Source organism: Cicer arietinum, chromosome 2, assembly GCF_000331145.2.
Source record: "Cicer arietinum cultivar CDC Frontier isolate Library 1 chromosome 2, Cicar.CDCFrontier_v2.0, whole genome shotgun sequence".
NCBI classification, from domain to species: Eukaryota; Viridiplantae; Streptophyta; class Magnoliopsida; order Fabales; family Fabaceae; genus Cicer; species Cicer arietinum.
The window spans coordinates 1,429,462-1,447,083 of NC_021161.2; the positions used below are offsets into that span (position 1 = coordinate 1,429,462).

The following is a 17,622-nucleotide window of genomic DNA, read 5'->3' on the forward strand; positions in this document are numbered from 1 at the left end:
TGAATACATTAACCCTTGATGTATTAATTTTTTCATTTAATATATTTTGTTTGATTTTATTAATATAATTTATTTATTTTTTATTATATTTTATCTATTAATTTAACATTTATTTATTTGTTAAAAATAAATAAATAAAACAACCTTCTAAAGTAAAAAAAAATTCATATATAAATTTTATAATAAAGTATGTTAGAAATTTTATTTTAAAAAAAGAGATATAATTAAAAAAATATCCACCTTTACAAGTAGAGAGTGTTAAAAATAAAAAATGAAGTTAACAAATTTCAATTAAAAGTGAATTATTTAATAAAATCAAAATTTTAATTTTAATTAAAACAATTATTAAGCTTTACTTATATTCGACGGAATTTGGAATTACGAGAGTTTAGTTGTTTGAAAAACAGATGGTTAAACTAAAAAGAAAAATGTTTTGGATATTTAATCTTAGATCTCATAGGCGTATGACGTGTCAAAATATGGACCGTTAGATAAAATCCAGAATTTGATCTCATTTCATATTCATTATGATAATGATAATAATAATAAATGAATGAATGAATGAGTGAATGACCCTTCAACCAACGATGCTGTTGTGGTTTGGTGATAGCAGCGATACCCATTGATTCTTCGAACACCCTTTCCTAAAAAGCACCGATTTTTGTTATCAAAACCAAGAATCTCGAACTGGGTTTCAGAGTTTTTTTGAAAAAAATGGGGGCTTGTGGGTCTAAACCTAAAGTCTCTGATGATGAACTTAGAACCAAGAAGATGAGTTGTAATAATCACAATAATAATCATAATCATCGTAGAAAAAGAAGAAGAATTTTGAGAAGAAGGGTTTCTTCTCATAAGATCGAAGCCAATATTGCTAACTCTAATCCTGCTTTGCAAGCTTCAAATCGTGCTTCAGGTTCTTACTTCATTTTCCTTTTTATTTTTATTTTTGTTATTGTTTGATCCATTGATACAATTTTTTATTTATTGCAGTTTAATGAGTGCTGTTAATTTTCATCATGCTGTATTTTTTTTAGTTGAAATTTATGATTTTTTATTTATTTAAAATAATGTGTATTTGATGGAAGCTAATTTTCTGTTTTTCAGATGCTGCTTGGTTTGATTCTACTTCAGCCTTGGATTCTGAATGTGATGATGAATTTTATAGTGTGTATGATGGTATGTAGCTTCTTTATTAGATTTATTTATTTGAGCTTTATGTGATGAATTTATTTGATTTTTATCACTAGCATGATTGCAGATTGTGCAACATTTTTCATTTTTTTCTTTATCAAAGATATTTATTTCAGCAGCATGTTATGAGTTTATAGTGTGATTTGCGTTACAATCGTTGATATTCTGGATATTGTGGAGAATTGTGGTCAAGTACGGCTCATGCGGCTTCAATCACAAAGACGTCGAAACGTTGATGTCCGAATTGTGATCGTGGACCTCTTTTCAAACACCTTAATTTTCATGCTAATGTTGTTGAATTTATGTGAAATCTGGTAATGACGAGTTGATTCATCTCCTTGAAGAGTTGAATTTGTGTTTGTTGATTACTGACAACTGAAACTAAGAATGCGCCCTTATAATTATTGTAGTAGCAATTCTTCATATGAAAAAAATATATTTTTCTACATTGAAATCGGATAGTTCGTGAGCTAAGTTAACTTTGTTTTCAACAGGAGAAATTTCTGCAGTTCACGCCGATGAGATTGGAGAGGAAAGAAGACTAACTCCTGATCATTGCGGTATTCTGCCAAACAATTGTCTGCCTTGCCTTTCTTCTAATCCCCCTTCTATCGAGAAGAGAAGGCAATTGAGTCCTCCTGACACACCGAGTTCTCGGAGAAAGTCGCTTTCTATACTGTCCTTCAAGTGGAGGGAAGGGCCTTCTGACACGGCATTACGTGAGTGATCTCAATATTTTTCTCGCCTTCAAGCTTTTTCTTTATGCTTCTGTTGTATTTTCCGGAATGAGTTTGAAAGTGAAGATACTTTGTTGGCTTATGATTGAGCTCTTTTTACTTCTCAGGCTATGCCGACAACAAAGTAAAGCTCTTCATGCTATTCTTGTTGTATTGTATCATGAATTTCTGAGTTTTTAGATGGTTGCTGCTAGTTCTTTTTATGGTTTTTCTTGTTGCTAATTAATTACTTATCTTTTGTTTTCAGTTTCGCCTAGGGCATTCAAACAAAAACTAGTAGCAGGTTCGTCGATTCCATTTTGTCCAATAGAGAAACAAACCCCTGGTACTTGGTCACCACTTGACCCAAGTTCCTTCAGAGTCAGAGGAAAAAATTACTTGAGGTATGAACCAAATGCTTATTTCGAACTAAATTTTTGTCCGATGATTGAACATGTTAAGATGATACTCCTAGAGAGATCATTATCATCAAGGGCCTATTTAGATTGGCTTATTTGAGTTTGTCTACTAGCATAAACACTTGTGAGACTTTTCAATAGAGCTTTTGGAAACAACTTATAGCTTATTTTCACAAGCTCTTCAGAATAGCTAATAAAAACAACTTATAGTTTATATGAAAATAGTTTGATTTACTTTCACCTTTTGTTATGTAAATAGCTTATACATAAACACTTACATGATAAATGTTTATGCTAAAAGTTGTTTATCCAAACAGGACCTAAATAATCAAACATTGTTCTATTATTGATAGTCGTATTATTTCTTGGTGTATGGTTTGCAGGGATAAGAAGAAAGAATTGGCTTCAAACAGTGCTGCTTTCTATCCTCTCTGTGCTGACCTCTTTTTGTCTCCGCGAAAAATTGATCATATTGCTCGCTATGTACAAATTCCTGCAATAAATGTACATGGGGAGATCCCGTCTATTCTTATTGTAAATATTCAGGTAACTGCATTTTTCCTTGCTTATATTGAATATGAACATGGAATTTCTCATCCTTATTACTGAGATGGAATGTGGAAATTTTAAGCTTGACACCATAGTTCTAAATTGCGATATGCAATCGCAGTTGCAGTCACTATGTAAATGTTTTTTAGGTCTCTGCAACGGCATCACGACTGTAATTGTGACTACATTGGCCGCATTTGTCAGCTTTTTACCGCAATATCAAGGTTCACACAGTGTTACCTTAACCACAATTTAGAACCATGCTGAACACCCAAACACAAAGTTTCTTAACAATTCTATATAGAAGTAGCTATTTTATTATTAATTTTGTATCTTATGCACTGAAAATTGTAAAGAAGAAATAAACATATATCGCAATGTGGACTTTTTTCATGAAGATCTTGACATATTTATGTTCTTTGAAATGCAGATACCATTATATCCTGCCTCAATCTTCCAAAGTGAAAATGATGGTGAAGGAATGAATGTGGTTTTGTACTTTAAATTATCTGAAAAATATTCTAAAGATCTTCCAGAACAATTTCGAGAAAATATCACTGTAAGCAGAATATACTCTTACACCGATTTTACTCGATTATTCTGCCTCTATAACTGTGATTAATTTGTAGACACTTCATTAACAAGTGTGTTGGTACTTTTGTTTTCTCGACAGAAATTGATCAATGATGAAGTGGAGAGAGTTAGAGGTTTCCCTATGGATTCGATTGCACCCTTTAGAGATAGATTAAAAATTTTAGGTAGAGTGGTGAATGTGGAGAATCTTAATTTAAGCGCGACTGAAAAGAAGTTGATGAATGCTTACAATGAAAAGCCTGTTCTCTCGCGCCCTCAACATGAGTTTTACTTGGTAAATACACTAACATTTGCTAGTTTCGTTGACTTATATGAACTTATCTATTGATGTAAACACTTGTGAAACTGTTTGGAAGAGTTTATAGAAACAACTTACGACATGTCCATAAGCTATTTTCAGCTTATTTTCATAAACTCTCTAGGACAGCTTATGAAAAGAGCTTACAGTTTGTTTATATGATAACAGTTTGACTTAATTTTATCTTTTATTATAGGAATAGCTTATACGTAAACACTTACATGATAAACACTTAATTAAGTTGTTTATCTCAACAGGGCTTAAGTGGCATCTTGTTAACATATTAATGGTTTCCATCTCTAGCGTGCTTGAGTTATTCTGAAGCTTTTTCTTTCACAGGGAGAAAACTATCTTGAGATAGATTTGGATGTGCACAGATTTAGCTATATTGCCAGAAAAGGGTTTGAAGGCTTCATAGAAAGACTGAAGCTAACTAACCTTGATTTTGGTCTTACAATTCAGGTAATTAATTATCTTATCATTTTATTTGCAACATGAAATTGACATAAGCTTTTTTCTTTTATAACCAAGTGTTCAACTTTTTCCATGCATATTCTTTATTGCTCTCTTAACATTTAACCTGCATTTGGATTGACTTATAAACAACTTATTTAAACTTATCTACTCACATAAGCATTTATCAGAATCTTTGAGAGAACTTATGAAAATAGTTTAAAATGTTCTTAAAGCAACTATGATCTTAAAAGATTAGAGAAATCGAAATCGCAAAATAGAAACACAAGATGTTTGATCACGGAGTTCGGCAAAGTGTGCCTCCGTTTCCGACTATAGAGTAGCTGTAGTTCTTTTTTTTTTTTATTTGTGTCTGGAATTAGAGTTTACAGTGTTACTAGTCTTGTATAAATAATACTACGGTTTAAATTACAACAATATCCCTGAACCGTACTGCGGGAGACCGTCGCCCCCGCACCCTCCACCCCCAACAAACAATTGGGCCAAATGCAAGGGCAGGGAACGAAGCTCTCTCCACTCGCTCACCCCCTGCCCACTTGATACTATCTATGAGCCATACTCAACATATAACTTATATAAAAATTGTTTACTATATTTTCTCTTTAATCATAAAAATAACTTATGCATAAGTACTTATTCATAAGCACCTAAATAAGCTACTCATACTATTGAAAGATTCAAGTTCTAGTGTATGATATAATTTCTATGGCCTTTTGATACAGGGGAACAAGCCAGAAGATTTGCCAGAGAATTTATTATGTGCAATTCGGTTAAATAAAATTGACCACACCAGTTTCAACCAGATTGGCCTTTTAAGTTAAAGCTTAAATATGAATAGCTTTAAGCTTAATGTAATGTAACTTTATAATGATTATATAAGGGTGTTAATCATAGGATGTTTTGAGATGAGAGATTGTGTTGAATTTCATTATTCATTCATGTACAAGTTGTAAAATGTATAGTGATGAGAGTAATAAATAATTATATTGTCAAAAGATTAAATTACTCAACAATCTGATTTTAAATCTCACTCGCTCAATGTTTTAAGTTTTTTTTTTTTTTTGTAATAGAGGATTCATTGGGGCAATTGCATAGATTAATCTTGAGTTGGGTAGCACAATGTGCGACAAATTACCTGGCCAACCAATTCAATTAAATTTGAATTTAATTTTATGTTAAAGAGTCACATTAGATGAGATAAGATATGATATGATTGAAAATGTGTTTATAGGTAAGATACATCTTTCACAATACAAATTCATTTTGTAAAAATGAGTAAATTCTAATATTATTAAATATTCACTGGATTGTTTACTATTATATTAGGTTAATTGAGTTACATTCTAAAATCAAAATGTCTAATCTTATGTGTGAAAGTCTCGTATCGTTATGATATATCCTAAAAATGAATTATTAGTGAGACATTATGCGTCTCGGAGTTTATTAAATATTCATTGGATTGTTTACTATTATATTAGGTTACTTGAGTCACATGTTCAATCTTATGGGTGGAAGTCTCATATTGATATGATATATTTTAAAAATGAATTATTAGTGAGACATCTTGCGTCTTACAAGCTAATTTTATAAAGTTGAGTTACATCTAATATAAAAATATTGAGTTAGACCTATAAAAATATGAGATGATTTCATAGTTTATCTAAAATCCGTTGGACTATTTGTTATCAAACAACTCGAGTCACATTTCAAAATCTTGATCTCTAATTCTATGCATGAAAGTTCACAATGAATAAGATATGACCTGAAAATGTGTTTATAAATGGGAGACATTCCTTGCCTTAGAAAGTAACTTTTTATAAGCTTGTGTTAAACTTAATATAAAAATCAAAGAAAATTTTAAAAAATTTATGAATTAAAATTTATTAAACTATTTGATTCAAAAAACATTAGAGGTGAAAGAAGAAATTCTTAAAATAAAAAAAAAATACATGTTATATCTTTTCCCCTTGATTCAAAATGACTAATCAAACCAAATCATTTTTTGACTTTGGGCCCAATTGTGTTGATTTAAATCCACTTACATTATAATTTCTACAATGTTTAAGAAGTAAATCATGAACAATTAATTAGTTTATAGTCTTTTTATTTTAATTTGTAATCACATTATTGTATGAAGTATTTATTGTTGTTTAATAATAATTAATTTTTATTTGGAAACATGTTAGACACTCAATAATTTTTCTCTCACAACCAAATTCTCTCAAACACAAGAGTTAGATATCAAATTTTTACAACCCAGACTATTCATTTTTGTTTTTATTCATTCTTTTGCATTTATTTGTTCTCTTTTTCTCCCCCTACAACTACAAGCATTGCAATTTCCTTTTATTCCCTTTGTGCATTAATGGTTGATTTTTCCAAATGGATTTAGTATTTGCAATGTTCACATTTTTCACCCTTATTTACTTTGTTACCATTGAACATTAGCTTTTGAAATCTAGATAAAAACATAAACAAAACAACAAAAATAAAATCATGGAAGAAATGTATTAAAATAATGAAAAATATATGTTCATTCATTAAAAAAAAACTAATGGCTAACATATTTGTCTAAAATGAAAAAGCTAAGAAAATTAAGGACAAAGTGTACACTAAATTTATAGTAGAGATAATCCTAATCAATCTTGAATAGTTGGAGAACTCATACACCTCCCAAAAATGGAAGATAGAAAAGATCTATGTACCTTATTTTGAGTTTTTGATGAATGTGGTACAATTTCATTTTCATCCATTCTTCTTATTACAATATTACTTCCAATTTGTGGCACATTTTCTTCCTTGTTGATTTTATTCTTCCTTGATGAAGAATTTCCATTTCCTTTTGTTTCCATGAATTGCATATGATCATGCCATATCCTACCAGAAGATCCTTGTCTTCTAAATGAACAAGAAGATCTTTGCAATGTATTCATGATAATGAATTAGATTTTCCTTTATTTGTATGTTTATTTGATTTGATTTGATTTTGTAACACCTTTTATTTGAACAAATGTTTTCAACTCATTACATAATTCTTTTGATTTAGAAAGAGAAGATTAGGTAAAGTTGTGGATAAAGGGATTTATGTTTGGTTATAAAAATATGGTCACGATTCATTTTTAGCTTTCAAATATAGTAAATAGATTTCTATAATTATGTCTTATCTATAAATTTGACTAATTCATGATATCTCTATATTTAACAAGTGCTGTTGTACTATATATATAATATTAATAATATAACGTAATCGTAACTATGTATATAAATTTTCTATATTTAAAAAATTCAAACATTCACAAAATTGAAAAGTCATGACTAATTAATCAAAATTAGACTTCAGATTCGAGTTTCTTAAATCTTTTTAAATATAATTTACTTAGCTTAAAAGTTGAATTATCTTATCTTAAATATTTAGTCCCAATTTACTATTTGTGTGACAGCAAAAATTTCAAATATAGAGAATTCGATTTCTATGATCACTAGCCTTTCTAGTCTTCTATAAGTCTACTTACAAAGAAATAAAACAAATTATAAAGATATTTAACAAAATTTTGGTTGAACTTAACTACCCTAAAGACTAATCTTTTAAGATAGAATATTATTTAATTTAACCGGATAATCTCTTTTTACATGTGTTTTTCGTACGCATAAATTTAGAATTAAATCTAACTATATGCTTAAGAAACCCATGATTATTGAGCTTTATAAATTTTTTGGTTTTAGTATTAAGAAAACTATAGTTATTTATATGTACTCTTCAATTATTGGAGCACAACTAAGGACGTGAGTAAAGTTAAATTGAAATAAAAAAATTCTTTAACAATATTCTTAATATCAAAATTGTCAAATTACCAAAGACTTTTGGGTTTGTAAATTAGACTATTTAATTTTTTGAATTTATTGGTTATATTATATGAAAAGCAGTAAACAATGTCTATTTGTACTTTTCAGTGTTGGGATATAGGAAGTAATGGAAATGATATATCAAAGTAACTAAAAAAATGACATTGAGTTATAATTTCTCTATCTTAATAAAAATAGCAAATAATTATTCACTATAAAAAGAAATTCTTATAATTAAAAAAGACTCAAACATATAAAAAAACAAATTCAAAATGCAACATCAAAAAAGAAAAAACATACAAAGCACTTAATAATCAAAAGTATAAGGAAAAGTTGCCTTTATTATCTCACTATCCTTGTTCAAAATACCGTCCACAAATGAATTCCCTGAAAATGAATGTCCTTGGTCAAATTGGTTATTGATTTGATATTCCTTACTTGCAACACAATCAACATCATCAAAATCTTCACTTGCAAGTTTGCTATTAGAATCATTAAAAATTTCACCTTCACTTTGCATTAAACTTGAGAAATTCAGTGATGACATAACCCTTTGTATGTCACATTGTTGAAGCTCTTGAAACATAAAAGGGTCATCACTGTGAAGAAATTCACTCCAATCAAAGCTAGAACAAGTAGGGTTCATTTGAGCTTGTGATGAAGTTTTGTTGCAAGAGTAGGAATTTGGTAAATTCAACCTTGTTAGATTAGAAGAAGACGTAGATGAACTTGAAGATGCAACTTCACTTAAGACATGTTGAACTTGATGATATTGCACTTGATGTTCCAATGGTTGAGCTTGTTCCTCTTGTTTTTGTTCCAAAATTAAGTTCTTTTTGGAATTTGAAGGTTCAATTCTTGTTGGTATCATGTTTTTCATCATCAAGTTTTCATTCTTTGAGAGGCTACTAATGCTTCCCAAGTCAGAAAGGACTTGTGAAACTGGCTTATGAGTTATTGGATCAATTCCCATTTTCATAAGCTTCTTTCTTAGTTTTGTATTCCAATAGTTCTTGACATCATTGTCTGTTCTACCAGGTAGCCTTTTTGCAATTAAAGACCATCTACATTAATTATAAAAAAATGCAAATTTTTGTAATGAGATGTGAAATTAGGTGATGAGAATTTTATCTCAAAAGGAATGCATAAAAAGAAGAAAAAAGTGTTATGTCAAAGTTTAAAGTAAATAACATAAAGTTTTTTCATGTTAAAATTTATTCAGTGTCGGCTTAAAAGTAAGGACAAACAAACGCTTATTTTAGACTCTAAATTAGGGGATAGGTAAGGACAAACAAACTTTTATTTTAGACTCTAAATTATGGGCTGGTAATTTTATCTCAAGAGAAATACATATAAAGAAGAAAAAAAAGTGTTATGTCAAAGTTTAAAGTAAATCAGTGACGACTTAAAAGTAAGAACAAACAAACCATTATTTTAGACATTAAATTTATCCTATTTAGTCTCTACATTGTCTTCTAATTGATGGTTTCACCTCTATTTTGATACCAACACAAATTATACATTTGAGATGCATCTCATAGTTTTTTCACTATTGGATCTCATATAACTTTAAGTCTAACAATGCTTTTGGTTATAACTAGTTTTATTAATTTACCAAAACTATTAGATACATAAAAAGTTGTTTTAGTGTAATGTGATCAGATGGCTATAAGGAGTTTATAGTTTTAAATTGCGATTTTCAACTGCAATTATAATCATAATATAAAGTTTTTAAGATCTTTGTAGCGACATTTAAATTAACATCAGATATACTTTCTTGCATTTGTCATAATAACAAGAACCACGTCGTAACCACAGTCCCAAATGCAATTTAAAACACTCACCTATATTAAATCTCATTTCCAAATAAAGCAAATATGTAAATAAGAAAAATGTAATTAAAACATACAAATATGATGTAAAGATTCATGTATACTAAAACATATATATCTTACTCAGTTACTCTAAACCCAATCTGAATTATGCATTTTTAATTAGTATCACATTTCATATTTGTTTCATACATTACAATAAGGCTAAACAATTTTTTTTCTTTCAAATTGAAACATGAACATGAACATACCTGCTTCCTATAGCTTCATGAAGACTAATAATGAGCTCTTCTTCTTGAAGTGTAAAACTGTCATGCTTGAGATCAGGTCTTAGGTAATTTGTCCATCTTAGCCTGCAACTCTTACCACATCTATTCAACCCTAAAACCAAGTTCAAGAAGAAAATTATAAACTTGCATTACAACACAAAATATTAGGGACCTCTTAAGAATATTTTTTGTTTTCTATTTCTAAAACATGTCTTTGTTTTGACTTGTTAATATGAAGATGCAAGATTCTTGAAGTTAATGTCGTGATCGAGAGAAGATGAGGTGTTAATTAGGAATGATACATTTATGAAAATAATGAAAACAATGTTTGTGACATTTTCGTTGTTTAAAGAAAATGCAAATAATTGTTCAATTTAAGAATCTCTTATTCTTTTATTAACAAGTAAAAAATTAACGCAATTTTTTTTAAAAAAAAAGTAGAAAATGTTTTTACAAAGTATAAGATTTTATGCATCTTGATTGTAATTTCACACTATTTTTAAGAGAGCTACTTTTATCTTCTATATTAATAAATGTCCAGAAAATATTAGCAAAAAATTGTGTTTTTCGGAAGTATACTTGTGAAGTGCATGTAAGAGTCAAAAAATACAAAGAAATTGAGGAAAAACCTGCTTTCTTTGGAACCAATGTCCAATTTCCAATTCCATGATTAGATACATAAGCAAGTATTTTAGCATCTTCTTCAGGAGTCCATAAACCCCTTTTCACATTGGATTTATCACAACATGGAGGCCTTCCCATTTTTATGAATGAGAGAGGAAAAAAAAAAGGAAAGAAGAATGTGAGAAAGAGTTAGTGAATTATGAAATGGTGATGCAATGTGCATTGAAAGATAGTAACTTTTAAAGTAGTGAATGAAAAGAGGTAATGTATAAGATATGAAGAGGCAAGAAAAGCATGCAATTTTTTTGGCTCGTATTAACAACAATTGCATGATTTATATTCATATTTATGTTAACAAAATTAAAAAACCAAAACCATTCGTATGACATCAGAAACATAATATGCAAGTGCCTTAACATCATTCATTCATTCTCTCTCTCTCATATGCTTTGGCTTTAAGAGAAAATTCTATTTCAGGTACAATTTGAATGATCAATTTGGTTAAAACTGAATATGTTTAACTAACTATGATGATACTATTGAATGACAATGGAATCAAAATTATTTCACAATTATGTTGATTCATTTACATGCCTCTCTTTACTACTACAAGTTTTAAGTAATACTAACTAACCATGAACCGTAAATATATTTCAATAAAAAAAAATAACTTTGAATCCAACAATAATTTAATCAATGAAGTGCTACAAAATACTATCACTATATATCATCTAAGGACTAAAACTCTTCTTTAATAGTTTTAACCTTGTTTTATCCCCAAGATTAAAATTTATAAGCTCAAGATACAAGTTAAGAGCTCTAAACAATTTATATTTTGATTAATGTAATGAAAGTCACTTTTCTCTAATCTCAAAGAAAAAGACTCTAACCAACTTGGTGATACATGTTTGGATTGGAAGTTTGATTCCTTGTCAACGTGTATAGAAAAATAAATGTTTAAAGAGATCAACCATTTAAATAGTTAGTTACATCGATAGATTGGTCTCTAAGTCACATGTGAAAAAGACCCTAGAGGATAATTCATTTCTATTTAGTTTTCAATAATACACTTTTCTATTTCTTTTTTCTTTCATTACAATTTGTAGTTTGTATCACAAGTCATACATAATCTAAGAAGAGCAAACATTACAACTCTTCATACATTTTCCTTTCACTCCTTCCCTACCAATCATATAAAGTGGATTCTTGTCACATTCACCAACTTTAGCCCACCTAGCACAATTATCATTCTCATCAACACACTCTCCTTCCTCTACATCCAATCGCCCTACCGGTTTCTCAAAGTCGGCAACGTGAATCCACTTTGTTGCGGACCATTTCTCCCCCTCAATCACCGGACAACTTCCATGCAAACTATTAGCATCTGTAGTAGCATTCAGATGAAGACTGAAGAACAATAAGGCATCACCTTTCTGAGGTTTTACTGAAATGACATAAACCGAATGCGTTACAATTAAGATCCTATGACAAAAAATGAGACACAATCTTATTGCTAGAATATGGCAACATGATATTTAAAGTTTATAAACATTTATATCAGCATTTAAATACACTAATAAAAATAAGTCATAAGTTGTTTTGCTTATTTTTAAAGGCATGTTTGAGTTGACTTATTTACTGACACAAACACTTGTGGGAGGGATTATGAGAGCTTATGAAAACAACTTTTTACATGTTAATAACTCTCAAAAATAGCTTATGAAAATAACGTTTTACATGTTCATAACTCTCCAAAATAGCTTGTGGAAACAACTTAGTATTAATCAACTTAGTATTACAACAAAGTTACATCGATCGGTTATACCATCACGAAATGCATACCTGCATATCCATTGTGAGCACATTCAGACCAGCTCTCATCTTTCGGCTGTGACAATGTCCCCTGAAAAAGCAAATCAAATTACTCATCTAGTCATGATTTTATTTTCTTTCATTTGTTAGAGAGAAGGGCGAGCGTTCATCAAAAGGAACCGCCGGAGAATCAAAGACATGATGAGAAAATCTTTACCTCGGCATTAGGAAAAATTGTTTCCCCACCCTTTTCAACATTAGACAAATACATCAGCACCGTTGCAATACGATGGCCACCGAGTATCTGATTAGCCTTGTCGTGGAAGAAATCAAAATGTGGCTCGTATTTCTCGCCGTGCTGATAGTGCAATACTTGTATAGACTCGCCGTTCTCTAATGCATAAGAGGAAGATATTAAAATTCGAGTGAAACATAAAAACCTATGATGGATCAAAGAATGACGGTGTCAACTTACCTATTGGAAGGAATGTCCATGCGGCAATTCGGTCTTCGATACCAGAAACTATTTCATCCTTAAAGATTAAACAAAAGAAAGATGAACTACTAACTAAACAAGTAAACATCCAAATTTCGACAATGAAAAACAACTTTATTAGATTAAATAAACATCCAAATTCGACAATTGACAGCATATGTGTCAAAAGTAAAAATTAATCTCATAAGTGCGCCGTTATTTCTTCATAAGAATTTGTAGAGAAAGGGTTATTGTGAAAGGATAGAAGAGTTAATAATGACCATTAGATTCAATGAGGATAATGAAGTTGCAGAAATATCAAATTTTGTGAGAAAAAAAAATGAAGAAGCAAAAGAACAGTGATCAAACGTCTCTGCAAGATAACGATGAATGGTTGGCGACAATATATATTTTTATAAAGATGAGGAAACCGAGAAAGAAACGAAACAAAATGATATCAGTCTGTCTTCATTTTATTGTAAAGTATAATTCAATCCACATTTTACATAAACTTTCACCCACAAGTTAAACAAGCAACTCATCTTAATGGATCAAACTTACAAAAAGTCAAAAACGTTGAAACACCAAACTAATTTCTAGCACGTTTCTCATCGATATCAAGCACAATCAAAATGCACGCTGATCAATATAACAAAAAACACGTGTTCAAATAAAACACAATCAAAAACAAAAACTTGTCAAGCATATTTCATTGAATGATAGATACTATAGTCACACGAGATAAGGTTCGACTTGGAAAGAAGATAAATTATTTCTTATTATACCTGTGCTTTGCCGAGAAACATCCCAGAACTCGTTCTGACATCACTCTCTATACTTTTCCCAGATTCATTATCCGCCACCATAGACTTCTCCAGCTTATCCTTAGCCTAATATCACAAAATTCAGACATCATGGAACATAATATATACTACTATTAATCACACATTGTTGTCAAATAATGCTATAGTGTAGCGGAGCATTTGCGAACCGCTATTGTTCTGCAATCCACGGTTTAGTACAAAATTTTGTCAAATAGTAGCTATTGCGTAGAAGAATATTAACAAACCACTATTGTGATGTGTTGCCAAATAGCAGAAAGATTATATCAATGTAGCATTTCGAAATTTGATCAAACTGCTATTTTACAAAATCACTGTCTACAACAATGTAATTGGTAATTACTAATTAGTAATAATCACATTACAATCCCACAAACATACACACACAAAATCTCCTTAACTCAAAAATTTATATACAATGAATAAAATCCAAAACCAATGATAATTTATTAAAAATAAAAAATAACTAACCAGAATTTTAAGATGATCACATTCTTCATCAGATAAAAAATTCTTGTACAGAAAAGCCCTGCATGACATAATTCACCAAAATAAAAATTAAAAAATTAAAAAAAATAAAATAAAATAAAACAGCTCTTTTGTACCTGGGACTCCATGAGAGCTGAGTGACACGTGTGGGATCAAACTTCACTTTAGAACCATGTTTGGTTGCTCCAACCACCGATCCACCCCTAAAAAAAATCAAAATTGAAAACCACCAAAAAAAAGAAGATAAGATTTTTATAGCATTTTCAAATTCAGAAAAATAAATGAAGAAATGGGTATGCAATATAATTACGTGGTTTTATCTTCAACCAAACCAGGTAATCGAATTGAAGAAACAAAAAGAACAGAGAGAAAACAGGGGCAAAATAGTAAATATGGAAGAAAACGAAGATGAAACATGATGATGAAAATGGAACCAAATCAGAAGAAAAAAAAAAAGGGTTAGTGTAATGTATAATATTGCAATAAGAGAGTGTTTGGTTTTGATTTTCTTAATTAATTAATAAGATAATAAATTGTTGTCGTTTTTGAACAAAAATTCAACAAAGACTTCCCACAGATTTGAGTTTAGCGTCTCCTCTGTAAGTTGTTTTTTATGTCACTTTTTCTGAAAACCCCCTCAATCCCTCTTTCTGGAATGTTCCTCATAATTACTTTTTATGATTTTAAAATCAGAAAAACTATTTCTACATTAACTCTGTTTGGTAAAAAGTAACAGATAAATTCATGAGAAATGCTTTTTAGAAAGAAAAGGAGAATTATAATCTGACACCTATTTCAATCACATTTTATTTGATATCCGATTATATATATATATATATATTTTTTATGTTTGAAATTCAAATATATTAAAATTCAACACTATTTTATTTCTCTGTGTTTATTGTGCGTTAGTTCTATTGTAATGTTTTTTAGAATAAAAAAATTAACAGATAAATTAGTAGTTAATCGATGAGTTTATAGTGAATAACAAATGATATATCTTATTGATTTTTGATTGTTGATAACTTGATACCAGATAAATTAGCTGACTGTATTTAAAATGTCTAATATAACTTGATTTAATTTATTGATAAATATGAAATGATCTGAACAAAATATTTTAATTGATATGTATTTCTTTAATTAAAATAACAAGGTTAAATATATATATATATATATATATAAGGTGTAAACTCATGTGTTATTTTGTTTGTAAAAGAATGTCAGAAGCTCTTAAAAAAATATTTTGACTCCTCGAAAAAATTGTTATTATATAAATTATATTTTAACTGAGTTTTTAATTTAATAGTTAATCAAAAGTAGTCAAAGAAATATAATAAAAAAGTAGTCAAATCAAATAATCTAAATAAAATAATATGAGACCTTTAAAAAATAAGGAATATGAAGCACTATTTGTATTCCAAAAAAATTTATCTGAATTTTATTTGAGGCGTCAGTCAAAAAATATAAAAGGAATATGACACATTATTTGAATTTTATTAGTTTGTTACTTTGTTATTATTTATTATTTATGATTTTAGTTAATTATGAATCACTTTATAGATGGTGAAATGTGAATTGACAGTATTTGTCATAGAATGGAATATATTAATATTTCTTTTTTATGGACAATATATTAATATTTCTTTTCTGTTTTTGACAGTAAATATATTAGTATTTCTATTAAAAATTATATATTAATATTTCTATGAATAGGTGAGATCAACTATGATTTTAAATTTTAGTATTTTGAAATCCAACCATTTCTCATTATAATGGATCCATCTAAACTTGTCCCCCTCTTTTTCCAAAAAGCCATAATTACTCCAATATTAAACAGAAAAAACTCACAATCTTTAGTAGCATATATAAAATAAAAATCCTATATACATACTCCCTTCTAGTGTGCATGGGAAATAATAGTTTTAAAAAACAAAAAGAGTTCAAGAAGATGAAGGAAAATGCCAACTGAGAAAAGGCACTGAAAGTTGAAACAAAATTAAAATTTTATGTTTCCAATATAAAACATAATAGATCAATAAACATATAAGAAAATTAGGAAAATTTTGGACACATAAAGTAATCTATCATTTTGATATCCAAAAGTATTAAGCACTGTCATACTAATTCTTGAATTAGACAGAAAAATTATTTAAATTTATTTAAATCCTCTCATATTAAAGTTAAATCAATATGTTTAACCTCTAAAAGTATTAACTAATGCCATATTAATCTTCGACATTATCAAAATGTTTATTCAATGAAAAGTGTTTATGAAATTAAGAAATTTTTATTAAATATAAGCCCAACCCATATACGATGCATGAGTATTGATGACATGATTAATAATTAAAATGAAAAGTAAAAGATGCAATATTTTATATTTAAAACCTCGCAACTAAAATATCAAAAACCATATTTTTCTTATTCTCCTTATGAATCTTATGAATCTAATTTCACAAGAAGAATTTGAGGGAGAAAATATAACTAAATAAAATTTTACCATAGTATACATCAACCATTGAAGCATGTAGAACCAAAACTCTTGGGACAACCATCACTTAAAAATGATGATAATCATCGTCGTTACCACAAATATGTTTTGAACTTTATTTATATTCTCTTTTATTCTCATTTCAAATTCTTCATTCAACTTTAAAGAAAAATAACTCTTCATTAGATCAAATCAACCTTTCTTTTCAAAGGTAACAAAGTTACGCCAACATATTTTCCATGATCACATTCGCCATTGTTTTCACAAGATTAACTATTCTCAAATTTTATCTCTTAATTTGACTTAGAAGTTTCATTATTGTCAACATTCTCATTTCTCGCCCACTACTCCACCATATTGTAATATTTTGGCCAACCTTTTTTTTTTAATCTCCTCCTCCTCATCATCATCATTGTCATCATTTTTGTCGTCGTGTCGTCGTTATAAGAGCTAGAAGAACTATCTTCATCTTCATCCCTACTATAAATTACATTCACCTTGTCAACTCTAAAATCTTCATCATTGGTCTGAATTTTCTCACTATCATTATCATAATACACACTTTCTACATCACTTTTGCCAAATTCATTTACTATACTCAGGTTATCAGATGCCCAACCACAAATTCTATCTTTAGCAACAAACTAATTGCTTCCTCCACGTTCCTCGCTTTTTCTTCCTTTTTAACATCGACACTCTTT

General features: G+C 29.1%; 3 protein-coding genes across 3 annotated transcripts; 1 reads left to right on the forward strand and 2 right to left on the reverse strand.

Moving 5' to 3' along the window:
* Positions 1-559: 559 nt before the first annotated feature.
* On the forward strand, positions 560-5,254 carry LOC101503571 (uncharacterized). The gene is made up of 9 exons (XM_004489303.4): positions 560-913; positions 1,105-1,176; positions 1,686-1,910; positions 2,176-2,311; positions 2,710-2,872; positions 3,306-3,434; positions 3,549-3,743; positions 4,107-4,229; positions 4,964-5,254. The coding sequence occupies exons 1-9, from the start codon at positions 715-717 to the stop codon at positions 5,060-5,062; spliced, it is 1,341 nt and encodes a 446-aa protein (XP_004489360.1). The 5' UTR covers positions 560-714; the 3' UTR covers positions 5,063-5,254.
* Positions 5,255-8,253: 2,999 nt separating this feature from the next.
* Positions 8,254-11,031, reverse strand: LOC101515612 (uncharacterized). Its single transcript, XM_004489425.3, has 3 exons — positions 10,815-11,031; positions 10,168-10,297; positions 8,254-9,148 (listed from the first exon to the last, which is right to left on the reverse strand). The coding sequence occupies exons 1-3, from the start codon at positions 10,945-10,947 to the stop codon at positions 8,392-8,394; spliced, it is 1,020 nt and encodes a 339-aa protein (XP_004489482.1). The 5' UTR covers positions 10,948-11,031; the 3' UTR covers positions 8,254-8,391.
* Positions 11,032-11,749: 718 nt separating this feature from the next.
* LOC101503898 (probable prolyl 4-hydroxylase 7) lies at positions 11,750-15,078 on the reverse strand. Its single transcript, XM_004489304.4, has 8 exons — positions 14,738-15,078; positions 14,544-14,630; positions 14,410-14,467; positions 13,882-13,986; positions 13,097-13,154; positions 12,839-13,014; positions 12,652-12,712; positions 11,750-12,253 (listed from the first exon to the last, which is right to left on the reverse strand). Exons 1-8 carry the CDS (start codon positions 14,842-14,844, stop codon positions 11,940-11,942), a joined length of 966 nt encoding a protein of 321 aa, XP_004489361.1. The 5' UTR covers positions 14,845-15,078; the 3' UTR covers positions 11,750-11,939.
* Between the last annotated feature and the right edge of the window lie 2,544 nt (positions 15,079-17,622).